Source organism: Podarcis raffonei, chromosome 8, assembly GCF_027172205.1.
Source record: "Podarcis raffonei isolate rPodRaf1 chromosome 8, rPodRaf1.pri, whole genome shotgun sequence".
Lineage (NCBI taxonomy): Eukaryota > Metazoa > Chordata > Lepidosauria > Squamata > Lacertidae > Podarcis > Podarcis raffonei.
In genome coordinates this window covers 17,527,624-17,545,433 of record NC_070609.1, presented here as the reverse complement: position 1 = coordinate 17,545,433, position 17,810 = coordinate 17,527,624, and the positions used below count along the sequence as shown (strand labels likewise).

Below are 17,810 nucleotides of genomic sequence, written 5' to 3'. Positions count from 1 at the left end.
GGGAGGCATGGGGAAGTCGCTGAAACTGGGTATATGAAAAAATTTATGAAATTATACATGTTTATATGTTTGTTTGTTTGTGTTTGTCTTTTGTATTGTTTTATATTATATGTTGAAAAACCAATAAAAATTTTATTAAAAAAAAAAAGGAAGTCTGTTCGACTTTCAAAACATTTGGAAACCGAAGTGTGGCTTCTGATTGGCTGCAGGAAACTCCTGCAGCCAATCGGAAGCTGCTGAAGCCCCATCGGACATTCGGCTTCCCAAAATAGTTCGCAAACCGGAACAGTCACTTCCGGGTTTGGGAGCCAAAACGTTTGGGAACTAAACTGTTTGACTTCCAAGGTACGACTGTATTTATTTCTAAGTGCATGTCGTTGGTGCCTGGTTCTGTTTGGTGGCTCCTGCGATTCTAGTAAAAACAAAGTAGATCCCAACAGGCTTCCTCAACCTCAGCCCTCCAGATGTTTTTGGCCTACAACTCCCATGATCCCTAGCTAGCAGGACCAGTGGTCAGGGATGATGGGAATTGTAGTCTCAAAACATCTGGGGGGCCGAGGCTGAGGAAGCCTGGCCTAAAGTCTGCCAATTCCCAAGTTAGAGGATCATTCCAATTTAACTCTCTGTTTCTCAAAGAATCCTGCCTAATTCATTTATGATGCTGATTTTATATTACAGCTTGTGGCATGATGAACAACATCCTAATTGAAGAGCAAAGAACATAGTTTTCTTCTCTCTTCACCTTCAACCAACCAAGGAGAAAAAAATATCCCAGTCTGATTTGGTCCAGGAATGTCCTATTCCAAAGCCAAACGGGGACAAAGCTTTCCTCTTAATGTTCACATATGTTAAGATTAATCATGCATCCTTTCGTCTCGGCCTTTGACCCTTGAGATGTATGCTTTCAGGACTCATTCTATACTGCACCTTAATTGCTTTTAAGTTATGAATTTTAAATTCAGGGACTGGCTGGTGATGGGTGGCAATACATTTAGTAACGTACATCATCATCTTCTAACCAGAACAGCTTACATGTGACATGTTTTGCAGTTTCTTCCTTCAAGTTGTGACATGCTAGTAATTTGGCCCAATACTCCACCTTTCCATTCAGCTAACCCGTTTCAATATTAGATATTGAGGTGATAGGAAACACTCAGAGAAAAAAGACCCTTCTGTATACTTACTGGTGTAAAATCTTGCCACTAGAGGAGGGGGGGAACATAGATTATTCAAAAAGGCTTTTTTGTGTGTGTTTTCGTAAACCGCTTCACTATTTATTTGTAACAGTAAGTGGCATATAGATGGGGAACGCCTCACATAACCATGCATATTGGAACCTCTATGGCAACTTCTTCCAGGGAAAAGGGGGGTTCTCATCTATTTGCTGCCCTCACTTTTTCCTTGCAACTCCCCTACCCCTGCCTTTCTCGCTTTGGGGTTTCACATATCCTGAACCACTTGGGCAGGAAAACACCCACGGCAGGAAAACACCCACACCCTCGGAGCCAACTCCTAGGGGCTGTGGGGGCTTCGTCCCCCACCATAAAATATTTGAAGGGGCCGGGGCCCTACAAAGTTGATGGGCATTCCCATTCAAATGATTTGTGTGCACTGCATCATGTGATTATGTGGGGCGGGGTTTACCTAGCCCCCCACAATATTTTATTCAAGTTGGTGCCCCTGCCTCCCCATCCTGTCTTAATCTGTGCAGCTTTCCCACTTTGTATTCAATAGAAGAAGAGGAGGAGGAGGAGGAGCTTGGATTTGATATCCCGCTTTATCGCTACCCGAAGGAGTCTCAAAGCGGCTAACATTCTCCTTTCCCTTTCACCCCAACAAAAAACACTCTGTGAAGTGAGTGGGGCTGAGAGACATCAAAGAAGTCTGACTAGCCCAATGTCACCCAGCAGCTGCATGTGGAGGAGCGGAGACACGAACCCGGTTCACCAGATTACGTGTCTACTGCTCTTAACCACTACACCACATAATAGCCAGGGCCAGCCCTACCATTGGGCAAAGAGGGGAAGTCTTATAGGACGGGTGGACCACTTAATACCGCAGCAATCATCAAAGCAGTTAAGGCAAGTTAAATCCATCCGAAAGAAGTCATAGCTAAGTCCCATGGAAATCAGTTTAGATCTTAAGAGATAGGAAGCTCACATTTTGCCTTTTTTACAAGGGGAGCTCTTCATGAAGCATTGTACCTGTTATTTCTTGAGATGCATTGTATCCACTACTTCTCATTATGTATGTGCACTCTGGGTCTTTCTTGCCTGTTCCTATCACATCTCTTCCCCTCTACAGACCACTAGCCTTTACGTTTTTCTCTTGAGGTTTTCCATTGATGCTCTGAGGGTGAAATTCTATAGCTGTCCCATTGAACACCATACATTTAAAGCACATGTTCCCCACTAAAGAGTCCAGGGAACAAAACTTTACTCTGCACATAGCTACAATTCCCAGGATTCTTTGACAGGGAAAGATGTGGTTTGAACGTACTTTAAATATATGTTGTGTATGCAGCCTTTTGTCTGTGTAGGCACCCATGCATAGGATTGTGCAGCAATTCATATATTAAGGATGCAATCCTATAGATGCTTACCTGGGAATAAGCCCTGCTGAACACAGTAGGACTTAATTCCAAGGAGATATGCATAGGATAGCATTGTTAGAGCATGGTTCTAAGCACACATGCCTTGGGAGCAGCATCAGACTCAAGGGAACTAGGATCTCAGTGGCATTTTGACACAGAAATCACAGCCTCAGGAAAACAAAAGTTATTTTACCCATCCTTGGTTTCTGTTTGACGAACTCTACAAAAAATAAAAATAAAAATATTATTTGATCTGGTTTGTGTCCACATGGGAAAAGAAACTGCATAGGTGCACAGACCCTTAAGCACACATTTATTTTTTTGTAATCAAATGGGCTTATTACTTCCAATTAAACCTGTTTAGGTCGCAGAGCTGAGACAGAGTTCCTTCGGCGGGGAAATCATGAGATTTTTTATTTTATTTTTTGAGATTTATCATTTCCCCCTTGAAAAAGAAGCCCACTTTGTAAATTTGTCTCCCTACTCTATATCAAGTTGGCATCTTAACACAGTTTAGTAGTAGCCTGCACTTCTAAGGAAGGCTACATGTACTCAGTTCAAGCCAAAAGTCTTATCCCATTATGCTTCATTTAAATGTTTAGCCCTTATTAGCCCGATGTAATCTTTATGCATTTCAACACGTTTATATGTGCACCTCCCCCTCCAAAAATTACACCTTTCACAATTGAGAGAAATGAGACTTCTGTCGCTCATCATCACCCGTGGTCAGGGCCAAAAACAAAATAAAATAGACATTATTCATTCCTGTTGGCTTCCATATGATAAATGGCACAGAATCTCAGGCTCATAAACACATATCCCCAGCAAGAATTGCCTGCGCATCTGAGAGACGTAGCCCCAAACAAGACTGGACAGCTGAGCTGGTTAGAGCGTGGTGCTGAAAGTGCAAAGGTTGCAAGTTCAATCCCTGTATGGGACAGCATTTCAGGGGACTGGATGATCCTAGGGGTCTCTTCCAGCTCTACAATTCTATGATTCTAATACATGATATTAATTGCACAAATGCAATTAATGCCTGTGGCCTTGATCCCGCTGAATGTTTAAGCAGGCCCCGAGTAAAAAGCAATGGTTTGTGTACACTTATGTTCCATCTTCAGCTAACCCCTGTTTCACTAGATACTGAGATTATACAAAATAGCCAAAGAGAGTAAAAAGCTGCTTCCATATACTTACTTGTTTTCTTCTGCCTCCAAATATTCCTGCAAGCTAGAAGGGAAAGGGACATCAGTTATTCAAAGAGACTGGATCTTCTTGTCCGGCTCCAGCAAAAGAAGAAGCTGAATTCAGGCTCCTCCTGAAAGGAGCCTGTTGGCTCAATGGTCAGAGCTCTCGTGAGCGCTATATGTGTACAAATACAACACCTGAACTGGCCAGACAGCGTTGGTTCACAGCACCAATTTCCACATGAATATCACATGGTTCCACATTCACCTAGCAAGTGAATGCAGAGGCGAGGGCAGGGGGTCAGTTAGCCCATTTACAATGTCAGCGGAAGGGTTCTGGGGTCAGGTAGATCCCAGATGTAAATGCATTTCTTCATGTTTGTTCAAAGAACCCTTCCCGAAATCGCACCCTTGCAAGAACAATAGCACAAAACTGTGACACGATCATTAAAACAGTTAATTCCACAGCCCAGCAAAAAGGAAGTCACAACTAAGACCCGTTGAAACCAAAGGACTCTTAGCTATTCGTATATAGAGTTTTTTCAATGGGGATTCATCACAAATTATTGTTGGGTTGTACTCATGGGTCTTTTATGTGTGTACCTACTCCATCTCTTCCCCCAAAATAGACCACTAGTCCTCATACTTCCCTCTCACGGCTTTCCTTTGATGCTCTGTGGGTGATATCCTGTACTCAATTTCCTGGGAACAAGGTCCATTGAATTCAACGGGTCTTACATCTGAATAGGCATGCGCAGGATTATGCATTGGGACGTATGTTTAGCCTAGAATCCTATGGACACTGACCTGAGTATAAGCTCCACTGAAAACAATGGGACTTAAGCTGTGTGCAAACTATACCTTTAAAGCACACTCAGCGCACCATAGTTTGCTGTTCACAGAAATGCAATTCCCAGCAAGGCCTTAACAAAGTACAGTGCTCAGAATTCCTTGAGGAAAAGAAGGTGCTTTGAATGGGCTTTAAAGGTACAGTGTGCAGACAGCCTTGCTTCTGAGGTTATGCATAGGACTGCATTGTTAGAGCACAATTCTAAGCATGGGAGTTGAATTAGAATCAAGGGGACCACAATCTTAGTGCCAGCTTGATACAGAAATGACAACCTTAATTGAACAAAATGTATTTTACCAGTCCTGGGCTTGACTGCTTCGAAGAACTCTACAAAAAGGGGGGAAAATGCAAATGTTCTTTGATCTTGTTTGTTTCAGTATGAGAAAAGAACCTGCCTAGGCACCCAGACCCCTTAGCACACACTGATTCTTAAGCACACAATGGGCTTTTTAGTTTCAAGTTTAGGCCATAGAACTGGAACAGAATGTATCAGAAGATGCATTTTCTGAAAATATGTCTGAGGTGCATTATTTTCTCCCCCTTCCCCCTTGAAAAAAGTGTCGGCCACCCCCCAAAAAAATTCCATTTGCACACAGCTCCAGGAGCAGCGGCCAAATCTAAGGGAGGCTGCAAGTCATCCAGCCACATCAAGATTCCCATTCCATTATTTTTCATTTAATGTTTAGTCCCTTACCAGCCCGATAAAGTCTTAAGACATTTTACTTATATGCGCAATTTTTCCTCCCCAAGTTACAGCTTTCACAATTGGAGAAATGAGATTTATACTCACTTGTCTTTTGCCGCCAAACTCGTTCTACAAATAATAGCAGTATTAGTAGTAGTAGTAGTAGTAGTAGTAGTAGTAGTCATGTAAAAAATCATCATTTGTTTCTGTTGGCTTCACAAGGGCCTTGGCCAGAGACTGGACAAAATACTAATTGCACAAATTCACTTGAAGCCCATGGTCTTTTCTTATGTAAATAACAGCTCCAGGGAATCCTGAACAGCAGTACTAAAAAGGGGTGGTTTCCATTCACTTATATTCCATTTCAACTGGGAAACACTGGCCTGTGAGCACTCCAGTTGGAGAACAGCCTTTACCAAAGGTGTCATGAGTTTTGAAGATGCTTGAACGCAGGACAAAAGGGAGAAACGTGCTAAGAGGAAGGCACGCTTGGCAAACCTTCACCATGATCAACTCCCATCCGGAAACCTATACAGTGGTACCTCAGGTTAAGTACTTAATTCGTTCTGGAGGTCCGTTCTTAACCTGAAACTGTTCTTAACCTGAAGCACCACTTTAGCTAATGGGGCCTCTTGCTGCCGCCACGCCGCCGGAGCACAATTTCTGTTCTCATCCTGAAGCAAAGTTCTTAACCTGAAGCACTATTTCTGGGTTAGCGGAGTCTGTAACCTGAAGCGTATGTAACCTGAAGAGTATGTAACCTGAGGTACCACTGTATCCTTACTGTGGAAGGACGTGTAGATCCAGGATTGGCCTCCACAGTCACTTATGGACTCACTTTTAAAACCATGTTTATGGAGGACAATCTTACTCGGCTACGAGTGATTGCAGAAGAAGAAGAAAGAGAAGGAGAAGGAGAAGGAGGAGAAGGAGGAGAAGGAGGAGAAGGAGAAGAAGAAGAAGAAGAAGAAGAAGAAGAAGAAGAAGAAGAAGAAGGTGGTTCCATTTCATCCTGCCTTCCTTCAAAAAGCTCAGGACAGGCTAACTAATCCTCCCTATTAATCATCATGTCAACCCTGTGAGGTAGACCCGGCTGCTCAAGAGGTCACACAGGGAATTTCCTAGCTGAGATTTGGACCCAGGTAATCTTGATACAAGTATGGGCATGCTACCTGCTAGATGGGAGTGGCTCAAATAAACACACAATCTAACCTAATAGCCAACTTCACTTCTCTTTGTTTAGCTAACCTATGAAAAAGCCAGAGAAAGAAGACCCTTCTCAATACTTACTTCTACACTGTTGATGAGCTCTTCCCACTAGGAAGGAAAGAGACACTGGTTATTCAAAGAGTCTACCTTCTCCCAGGAAAATCCAGCCAGTTCCCTGCCCAATGCTTGCATCTGCTTCCCACTTGATGCCCTTCCCCCTGACAACCCCAGATTGCTTTGAGCTACCCAGACAGGTCCACAGTCATCCAGGCCTATCTCAGCCCAATTCAAGCAACTCCCAGTTCCCCTTGAATTGGTTCAGGACTCAGCTGTGGCTGGTGCACAGACCTAAACATCCGTTTGAGACCCGGCACAAGGAGAATTTGCAACTTCATGTAAACAAAGGTTATTTTACCCATGCGTCAACACTCTGTCCACCGTCATCCTAGAAAAACACAAATACAAAATGTCATCTGGTCTTGTTTGTTTCCGCATCAGAAATGAAACTGCTTAGGTGCCCTGAACCTTAAACACATTCTTATTCTTGGAAGCAGTTCCTATGCATATAATAATAATAATAATAATAATAATAATTTATTATTTATACCCCGCCCATCTGGCTGGGCTTCCCCAGCCGCTCTGAGCGGCTTCCAAAAAAATATTAAAATACTGTAATATATCAAACATTAAAAGCTTCCCTAAACAGGGCTGCCTTCAGATGTCTTCTAAAAGTCTGGTAGTTGTTGTTCTCCTTGACATCTGGTGGGAGGGCGTTCCACAGGGAGGGTGCCACTACCGAGAAGGCCCTCTGCCTGGTTCCCTGTAACTTGGCTTCTTGCAGTGAGGGAACCACCAGAAGGCCCTCGGTGCTGGACCTCAGTGTTAAACATGCTTGTTGGTTTCAGGTAGATCTGTTTAGGAGCTGTAGCTGACATGGAATCCCTCAAGCAATATTTCACCACCCCTAGATTTCAGGTTTGGGGCCTGAAGTCTCAGGGTCTGGGATACCTCTGGCCTGGCAACCCAGTGGATCACTGATTGGTGAGCCTATATAATTGACCCTTGCCCAAAGCTTTGGGCTGGGGTCCTAGGCAGCACTTGTTTGGACAGAGGGATGACATGGAAATCGGTAGGACTAGGATCAGACAGCTCACATGGTTTCTATGAAAAGATAGGGAAGACAGAAAAGGACTTCTCATACTCACCGAGCCAGGGTAGCCGTTTGGGGGAGGAGGAGGAGGAGGGTAAGGACGAGCCCCTGGACTGCCAGAGTAGCCAGAGCCCTGCTAGAGAAAGAAAGAAAGAATGGTTGGTTTTGTTTCCACAAACTTCTTTTTAGAAAACAAATGGCACCTCCTCTTCCCAGCTTTTAAAATATCAGTGATGGGGTGTTTGTGTATCTACACACACACACACATATTTATAAAACGTGTTTGGATGGATGAGAGAAATGCATCTTCCTCCCTCTAATTGTAATTTATACTCTTTCCCTTTTCATATTAAAAAGAAGCCTGTTCACAGAAACCCAAGTTGTTGCAGGTGTCCCATGACACTCAATCATTGGTGAACAGGTGTGCTTCCACCTGTGCCAAGGATAGGGAAGCTGTGGTCCTCCAAATTTTGTTGGCCTCTCACTTCTGGCAGCCCCATTCAGGATGGCCAATGGCCAGGGATGATGGGGCTTACAGTGGGCAACACGTGGGTGACCACAGATTCTCCAAAGAGATTGGTTTATTACCAAACTATTACAGCAAAGGGGGACGTGGGTGGCGCTGTGGGTAAAAGCCTCAGCGCCTTGGGCTTGCCGATCGAAAGGTCGGCGGTTCGAATCCCCGCGGCGGGGTGCGCTCGCGCTGCTCGGTCCCAGCGCCTGCCAACCTAGCAGTTCGAAAGCACCCCCGGGTGCAAGTAGATAAATAGGGACCGCTTACTAGCGGGAAGGTAAACGGCGTTCCGTGTGATGCGCTGGCTCGCCAGATGCAGTTTGTCACACTGGCCACGTGACCCGGAAGTGTCTGCGGACAGCGCTGGCCCCCGGCCTATAGAGTGAGATGGGCGCACAACCCTTGAGTCTGTCAAGACTGGCCCGTACGGGCAGGGGTATCTTTACCTTTTATTACAGCAAAGATGGGACGCGGGTGGCGCTGTGGGTAAAACCTCAGCGCCTAGGACTTGCCGATCGCATGGTCGGCGGTTCGAATCCCCGCGGCGGGGTGAGCTCCTGTCGTTCGGTCCCAGCTCCTGCCCACCTAGCAGTTCGAAAGCACCCTTAAGTGCAAGTAGATAAATAGGTACCGCTTTATAGCGGGAAGGTAAACGGCGTTTCCGTGTGCTGCTCTGGTGCCAGTTCGCCAGAGCAGCTTCGTCACGCTGGCCACGTGACCCGGAAGTGTCTGCGGACAGCGCTGGCTCCTGGCCTCTAGAGTGAGATGAGCGCACAACCCTAGAATCTGTCAAGACTGGCCCGTATGGGCAGGGGTACCTTTACCTTTATTACAGCAAAGAGGGCCCAGTGGGGATGGGGAACCTGTGACCTCCGGATGTTGTTTGACTTCAACCCCCATCAGCCGAAGCCAGCATGCAGAAGTAGCTTGTGAGTGGTGGGGTGAAGGCAGTGGCAGTACTGTGCTTGTTGGGTGAGGTGAGGCGAGGCAAGGCAGCACGGCTGGGAGACGCCTGGCTTTGCCGTTGACCATGGCCAACCCAAACGTCCCCTGACGTTGCCAACACATTTCCCTTGCCCCATCCCTGTTCCAACAAGCCCAGCTTTTGAGTTAATCTGGTCAGGAAAAGCAGGTTATAAATGTTTTGGATGGTAAATAAATAACCCAGTCCCTATTCCCGTTAGGGAGGATTTGTAGTTCGGGATAGGCAAATCTGTCAATATCAGCTTGTCATTTTTTGAAACTTCGCATTTGCAATTTTCGCATTTGCAATTTTGAAACTTCGCATTTGCAATTTTGAAACTTCGCATTTGCAATTTTCGCATTTGCAATTTTGAAACTTCGCATTTGCAATTTTCGAAAAAGTCTTCGTGAAAATGAATCAGTATTTTAGTGCTAGTCCTCCAAATGTACACATTTGCGTACAATTTTGCTTAACAGAACGTATTTTGTGTGGTGTTTTCACTAATCTATGCATTTCAATGGAGGCATCAGGTCAGCTCAGAGCACACTGATTCCCGCTACACAAATTTCATTCCTGCACAAGGAATATAGTCTCAAGCAGATTCTTCTGGACTTGGGGGGAAAAGGGAAATTTTAATGCCAGTCAGAAAGCTCCAACTTGCAAGAAAATCGAGCAAGAGCTCGTGAGTGTATCCACCCAGCAGAAATAAGTTAAAATGGGGATATTACACAAGGAGGTCAAAGAAGTGGTCATACTCACCGGGCCAGGGGAGCCTACATACAAGCCCACCTGCTACGAAAATCAAAAGATAAATTCACTGATCCTGCTTTCTCCCACAGCAATCAGAACTGAATATATGGACAAGCCTTCCCTAAGGTTTGCAAGCTGCCTAGAGGTTTTACAACCATCAAAACAGTCCTATAAACATTGTGAAATAAAAATAAATAAATATGGCAGGCGTGAGGAACTTTTCACCACAGAGGGCCATATATTCCCATGGGGGGCGGGTTTCAGGGGCCACAGGTCAAACCCAGCACTGGTGTCATGGGTTTAGTTTCGGGCTAGATGACAAACAATAGGGTGAAGTTGAATCCTGAGACGAGGGAGACCTTGTAGGCTTGTACTCCCTTGAAAGAATAGTCTTGTGGACTTAGAGTACACCTGGATCCAATACTGTTACTGGAGACCTCAGTGGCAGCTCTTCACCTTGGAATGCCATTATTATTAATTAATTAATTAATTAATTAATTAATTAATTAATTAAATTTGTAAGCCACCCTATGCTTGCAAGTCTCAGGGCAGTTATCAACATAAAATCACAATATCAAAACACAAAACACATAATCAAAATAAAAACAAGAACAACCCAATAACCTCCCCTCCCTGACACATTTTAAAAGGGAGGCTCCCCTGGCACCGTTATTCATATCACACAGGTGACATCTGAGAACTGATAGCAAAGAGAGAGGAAGACCACCTCGCAAGTCTGCTGCAGCTGCACTTCTGACCACCCTGAACCATGAACTACTAAACTGGGCCACGTAATCTGATGGCCCGTATCAAAGAACTTAGAAGAGTTTCTCATACTTACTGAGGGAGGTTGAGGCTGCCAAGGTTGGGCTTGGACACCGAGATAGGCCTGAAAAAGACCAAGATACGTAAGCAAGTTGCTCCGTTCTGTCTCTTGCCCACCAGACGTCACCACTACAGAAGCACAATGAAACCAAGCAGAACCACAGCACATATTGACGAGCCAAGTCCAGGTTCTCAAAAAACTGGGACCAGCCACTGTCAGTACTGGCGCATCCATGCAATGACAGGGAGCCATAAACAGCTATAATTCAGCATGATGTGTGCTCTGGAGCCAGGGTCAGCGCAAGACATTTCGCCACCTGAGCCAAACCACAAGATGGCAACCCTTTGGGCCACCACCATAATTCTGGAAAAGATCAAGATGCACAGGTTACTCATTTCTGGCCCAACACACATCTCCATAAACTGCTCCTTGAATACCAGTTGGTCAGCTAGAGGCAGACTGCATGTGTGAGTTGTGCGGGAGGCAGCTAGCACAGAACAGGGCCATGTTTAAATAAATATTAAAACCATCCTCTGGTAGTTAAATAAATCAAACAACATTATATGGAAGAAATGTGACATCTGCCTTTACTGGTGCATCTGAGATAACATCATGGGCAGAACTATATGAACTGTAACTTGAAGAACTTGTGTTTGAGCTTGCTTTTCCCTCCTCCCTCCCCAGTCCTCTTTCCTCATGTGCCATGTCTTTTTATTTTTTATTTTTTATATATATAAATTTTTCTTAGTTTTTTAACATATCATTTTCAACAGTAATTAAACATACTTTTACATCTTATTCAATTTTTTTGACTTCCATCAGTCCTGTCTGAAAATTTTCCAATCTAATCTCTTAGTATGCATTTCTTATTTTCCCTATTACATTTCAAACTCATAACCAATATCTCTATCTTTTTCTACTTTGTAACACTTCGTATATTTCTCCTTATAAAACTTCTTGTAGTCCTACTAGCGTAATTTGATTACAGTTGCTTTTCAAATAATTCACATACTTCTTCCAATCTTCTGTAAATCTCTGGTCTTTTTAGATTGTCTTTAGATTGCCATGTCTTTTTAGTTTGTGAGTCTGGGGGCAGGAACTGTCTTTGATGGAGATTTCTGCACGTCAGTCTTTTTGACTAAAAGCTGGGGGTATCAGTGCCTTGGATACAATATAAATAAACCAAGTAAGTAGGGAAACCTGGAGCACCTGTGTGGGTTTCGTTTTGGCCACGCCCACCACTGGCATGCGGCCCTCGGAGGGCTGATGAACAGGGAATGTGGCCCTCACACGCAAAAAGGTCTGTGAACTCTGTTTTAAGCATCCTTACATAGTTCCGCTCCATTTAAAATGAGTTTCCAAGCTTGATTCAAAGTGCTTCTCTTATCCTTAAAAGTGCTAACCCAAATACCTGCTTGCCAGCCTTCTCTTGTATCAACTGAGATTGTCACCTTAGGCGTTTCTCTGGACAACCCCTCCATCTGAAGTGTGGTGGGTGGAGACCAGAGAGAGAACCTTTTTGATGGTGACTCCCTGCCTTCTCCAGGGAGGTCCTCCTGGTGCCTTCATTACTATTATTACCAAAAACTCTGAAGAACTAAGAGAGCGAAGAGAGGGATACAAGTGAAGGCTGCCTCAGAGTCCGCTCCAGCTGATTTTTCAATGCTCAGTTTCTGAGCCATGTACTACTAAGTGATATCTAAACCAAGCCGCATAGTCTAACGCCCCATATCAAAGAACCTAGAATCTTCCAAAGAAGAATTTCTCATACTTACTGAGGCAGGTTGAGGCTGCCAAGGTTGGGCTTGGACACCGAGATAGGCCTGAAAAAGACCAAGATACGTAAGCAAGTTGTTCCGTTCTGTCTCTTGCCCACCAGACACCACCACAACAGAAGCACAATGAAACCAAGCAGAACCACAGCACGTATTGACGAGCCAAGTCCAGGTCCTTAAAAAACTGGGGCCAGTCACTGTCAGTACTGACGCATCCATGCAATGGCAGGAAGCCACAAACAGCTATAATTCAGCATGAAGTGTGCTCTGGAGCCAGGGTCGGCCCAAGACATTTTGCCACCAGAGCCAAACCACAAAATGGCCCACCTGCCCTGCCAGGGAAGAAGGGGTGGGTGAAGAGCGACATGACAAGCAAGGGAGAAATAAAGATCTACATCAGGAACAAGAGGGGAGTAAAGATTGGGAACGAGGTGGGGAATCAAATCAGCCTTGGAAAAGGTCGTTCTCCAGATTCCCCCTCCATCTGCAGTGTGGTGGCTGGAGATCCGAGAGAAAACCTTTTCAGTAGCTATCAGAGGGTGTATAAGTTGAGCAAAATTGTCTGATATCCCATACTCTGAAGTGTCCAAGGAAGCGTTTCTCATACTTACCGAATTTTGGCCGTCGTAAGGACCCTGAAAAAGATCGAGATGCACAGCTTATTTGTCACACTCACATCTTCACAATGAAATTACAGTGATGCCAAGCAGAACCACCAAGTGAAGACCAGAGAGAGAGAGAGAGAGAGAGAGAGAGAGAGAGAGAGAGAACCTTTTCAGTGGTGGCTCCCTGTCCCAGAATGCCCTCCCTGTTCAAATATTATTCAAATATTATTTATTTGCTGCATAAATGTACATCCTCAACATTAAAAAATTAAGGCTGCATAAACGTACATCCCCAACACCACCCAAGAACTCTGGAAACTGTAATTTACCCTTCACAAAGCTACAATTCCCAGAACCCATAACATACGTCAATTCCCAAGATTTGGGGGTTGGGTGAGCTTTAAATTTGCTTTATATGCATGGTGTATAAGCAACCTAAGAGAACAAAGAGCAGAATGAAGACAGCGACCATCTCAGACCTTGCTCCAGGTGCAGCCTCTGATAAACACCCTCCCCTGAATAAGGTACTACCAATTGATATAATGAGCTATGTAGCTTCATACCTCATAGCACAGAGTCACAATGACCCAAAGGAAACTTTCTTATACTTACTGGAGGAGGAGGCTGAGGCGGAGGTGGAGGAGGCACATTTGGGCCGGAATAACTAAGCTGTAAAAGATCAAGAGACAAAGGTGGTTCAGTCCTTTTCCTTGCCCGCCTTACATCCCCACAACGAAACCAAAAATCAGCGTGGATAAGCTTGCTGTTGAGATTTGCAGGAAATTCCATCCCTATCTATAGCTCTTGGCTGCCTCCACGTGGAAATTTATTTGCACAAAAACTGGTCATTCCAGGAAAAGCCCTTTCCAGGAGGAAAATAAAAGCTTAAGCAGGTCCAGTGCTTTTGACAGGATCCTGTAAGCTGACCATCCCAGCCCAGGGTGAGAAGAGGTGGAATGTCTTCTTTTAAAATAAAAATATAAAATGAATTTTATTTTTCATGAAAACCCACAAGAGGAGCATGAGTGCAACCTTTCTAGCCCACTCTTCTCCCCAGCATGAGGATGCTTCACCCTGTGCATAGTTGAAGCATGGAATTTGCTAGCACAGGATATAGCGCTGGTTGGAAGCTTGGATGGCTTTAAAAGGGGAGTTAGACAAATTCGTGGAGGGCTAAGGCTTCTGCTACTACTAGCCACAAGGGCTGTGTACTGCCTTCAGTTGTTGGGCATCACAAGTGTGGAGAGTTGCTGTTGTACTCATGCGCTGCTTTGGAGCTTCTCAAAGGCATCTGATCGGCCACTGTGAGAACAGGATGCTGGACTAGATGGGTCTTTGGTCTGATCAAGTAGGATCCTGGAAGAAGATGGCTAATTCTAGCCCAGAACAGGACTGGTCCTGTTAAACAAGTGAGGGTGATTTGTCGCAGATCCTACTCGCGTAGCATCCTTTTTGAGAGAAAGCATAACAAAAGCAGATGGACAAAATGTGTCATACTTACGGAGGTACCTAAACCAGGATTCCACTGCTATAACAAAACAATTGAAACAATGCTGTTAGTTTCCATGAATTTAATTTGAAATAGACTCTGCGACATAAGCCATTATTTGCAAGCTGGATTCACAGTACGATCCTATTCATTCCTATTCAGAGTCAAAAGTAACTTCCATTCAGTTCAATGGGACTTACGCCCTGGTAAGTGTGCATAGGAGTTCTGCCTTAGTTACTCTCTTATATCCGAGTACAAAAGGGTTTGTTGCGTTCTCTGGAAGCACTGTATGTGGACTCAAGCCCTCTCCACAATCGGGAGACATTAACATACGGGAAAACAAGGTTTTAACCCAAAGCTCCCCACTTCAGTCAGTTACCTTCCATGTTGCAAGGACTGGCAACGAAATTCAAATTGGTTGTATTTAAAAGCAAACCATCCTAATCTGCCCTTTCCAAAACAATGCGCAAACTGAAATGCAGTCACCCTTCCAAATTACCAGCCAGGTAATGTGTACAAACATGCACGCACAATACCAGGGTAAAGTGTGAGCATTAGTGAAAATAGCATACAAAATGTATTACGTTGGGGGGTACTGCCTTGCAGAAATGTGTATATTAGGGGAAACTGCTTGCAAACTTGTAAAGTTTAGAAATTCGTAATGAAATGCTGATGAATTTTCAGAATTACATTTTTCTTTAATGCAATCTACTTGGAGAACAGAGCTAAAGAGAAATGAGAAACTGAGATAAGTCAACTAACACAGTTACCACACTGGCCCCCACTGCTTCTTCTTACGAGCAAGATGCCCTCTCAAAACTCTCTGGTTTTTATAAACAGTGCCTTGACTTCCATCACTGAAGGCAAGCACAGGTATCTATTAATTATTTTGGAAAACTGTTTGTTCGCTATGCATTTGGACACTTCTTAAGCTACCATAACTAAATGTGGCATGTTGGTTCCTGAGATGAAGGAGCAGGTTGTCATCTATGTTTGGACCAGATGACATTTTGAATCAAGAGGGCAAACTGAACCTTTAAAAACTGTCCTGATTTTAACCACTAGTTCCATTTTTTTCCCTTTCTTATAATTCCTGAGCAATGCTGGGTACGGGGCTTCTGGTCAATAAAGAACATGACACTTTTGATTCACATTGGTTTAGGTCCCCCCCCCGTGCCCCCCACTAGCATCCAATTAAAAGCTGATGCATTTCTCCTAGAAGTCTGTTTCCATCTCACCTGTGCATCCGTTTCTCTTGCACAAAGTGCAGAGATTAAAAGAACGGCAGCTACAACCGGGAGCTTCATTTTAGCCCGGGATCAGGCTTCCGTCCCGGGTGCGAAATCGTTCAAAGTTGTGAACTGTGGCTCGGAAGCTTCTATTTATTGACCCATCACCACAAGCCACACTGCCCAAACTTAAAGCGCCCATTGAGAGTGTCACCAAAATTACCTTATCTGGAAGGAAAGGTCAGAGGAACTGATTCATCACAGGGACACTCTTGCGGAAAGGACACTCTGCTTCCAGAGCCAACTGCTACGTGGACTCTTCAACGCCTCTGTAATGGAATATTAATATCTCTTCAACAACCACATTTGGATCCCTTAATATTTTGACTTCATTATGTGGGACACACATGTTTTGTTGGTTTTCAAGACCATGTTTAATGCATTTTAACCATAGCATAGTTAATACCTGCAAAAGGGATGCAGGTGGTGTTGTGGTGTAAACCACAGAGCCTCTTGGGCTTGCCAATCAGAAGGTCGGTGGTTCAAATCCCTGAGAGGGGGTGAGCCGCCGTTGTTCTGTCCCAGCTCCTACCAATCTAGCAGTTCGAAAGCATATCAGTGCAAGTAGATAAATAGGTACCACTGTGGCAGGAAGGAAAACAGTGTTTCCATGCACTCTGGTTTCTGTCACGGTGTTCCATTGCACCAGAAGCGGCTTAGTCATGTTGGCCACGTGACTCAGAAAGCTGTCTGTGGACAAACGCTGGCTCCCTTGGCCTGAAGCGAGGTAGGCGCTGCACCCCATAGTTGCCTTTTACTGGACTTAACCATCCAGGGGTCATTTACTTTTACCTTACCTAATACTTGCAACGACATAAAAACTGCAAACTCGACCAAGCTTATGATTAGCAAGATAAATGACTTAGTTTGGTGAAGTTATTAGTTTACTGAAAACCTCAGACAGAAACTTTAAGGGTTATTGGAAACCCTTTATTATTGACATTGCACTCAGAATTTAGGATTCTTTTCGGCAGCCTGGGCCCAAGCCATATAGGGCTTTATAGGTCATAACCAGCACTTTGAATTCTGTATGGAAACTTGCACAAAGCTTACACTCTGTCACAGGGCTGGCCCACCCATGAAATGGGGTGAAGTAGCTGCTATGGGCATTGGAAGCCCCCCCAAAACAGGGCCCCCAAGGCACAACACACCCTGCCTCCTCTACCACTCGCAGAAAAGCCACACTGATTTCCAGCAAGATCTCACCAAGATCTTGTGAGATCTCATGCACTCCACAATATCTCATGAGAGTTTGGCAAGGTCTCATGAGATTTTGTTAGATCTCACTGGAAATCGGCACCAGTGCCGACACCACTTCAACAGTGGTGGAGGCGGTGGCACAGGAAGTGCGATGGTGGCAGGGTAGGATGGCACTTCCTGTTCCACCTCAAGTGGTGAAACAGGATATGCCGTCCCTTTTATGTCTGGTCTTCCTTGAGCATTCATTCTCATTTGTGGGGTGATACTACAATGATTGTTTGTGGGGTGATACATCTTCCTGCAAATCCTTTGTTTAGTTCACACTTCTCACTTTCCTTACCATAAAATGACAGGGTTTTTGTTTTGTTTTGAAGTGGATTTCTTGTGCTAGGGTAACAGAGTGCTGTAATGCACTTTAATTGTGCAAAAGTAACTTTCTGGTGGGACGCGGGTGGCGCTGTGGGTTAAACCACAGAGCCTAGGACTTGCCGATCAGAAGGTCGACGGTTTGAATCCCCGCGACGGGGTGAGCTCCTGTTGCTCAGTCCCTATTCCTGCCAAACTAGCAGTTCGAAAGCACATCAAAGTGCAAGTAGATTAATAGGTACCGCTCTGGTGGGAAGGTAAATGGCGTTTCCATGCGCTGCTCTGGTTCACCAGAAGCGGCTTAGTCATGCTGGCCACATGACCCGGAAGCTGTACGCCGGCTCCCTCGGCCAATAAAGCG

The 17,810-nt window shown here is 44.7% G+C and overlaps 1 protein-coding gene and 1 long non-coding RNA gene across 2 annotated transcripts; both read right to left on the bottom strand.

Moving 5' to 3' along the window:
* Window positions 1–447: 447 nt before the first annotated feature.
* LOC128420386 (uncharacterized) lies at window positions 448–4,954 on the bottom strand. Its single transcript, XR_008332012.1, has 4 exons — window positions 4,925–4,954; window positions 3,788–3,820; window positions 2,787–2,813; window positions 448–1,202 (listed from the first exon to the last, which is right to left on the bottom strand). It is a non-coding gene; the product is annotated as an uncharacterized LOC128420386 (long non-coding RNA).
* Window positions 4,955–5,056: 102 nt separating this feature from the next.
* Window positions 5,057–15,977, bottom strand: LOC128419218 (uncharacterized). The gene is made up of 12 exons (XM_053399645.1): window positions 15,833–15,977; window positions 14,607–14,630; window positions 13,718–13,774; window positions 13,112–13,135; window positions 12,501–12,548; window positions 10,741–10,788; window positions 9,909–9,941; window positions 7,727–7,807; window positions 6,937–6,966; window positions 6,603–6,629; window positions 5,418–5,441; window positions 5,057–5,101 (listed from the first exon to the last, which is right to left on the bottom strand). The coding sequence occupies exons 1-12, from the start codon at window positions 15,899–15,901 to the stop codon at window positions 5,057–5,059; spliced, it is 510 nt and encodes a 169-aa protein (XP_053255620.1). The 5' UTR covers window positions 15,902–15,977.
* Window positions 15,978–17,810: the final 1,833 nt, after the last annotated feature.

What these genes read in the sequence shown, in the direction of transcription:
- LOC128419218 (XM_053399645.1), bottom strand. Translation starts at nt 15,901, where the DNA reads ATGAAGCTCCCGGTTGTAGCTGCCGTTCTTTTAATCTCTGCACTTTGT. An exon ending in CTTACGACGGCCAAAATTCG is followed by an intron (nt 12,549 to 13,111) that starts GTAAGTATGAGA and finishes GGTCTTTTTCAG; the next exon opens with GCCTATCTCGGTGTCCAAGC. An exon ending in GGCAGCCTCAACCTGCCTCA is followed by an intron (nt 10,789 to 12,500) that starts GTAAGTATGAGA and finishes GGTCTTTTTCAG; the next exon opens with GCCTATCTCGGTGTCCAAGC.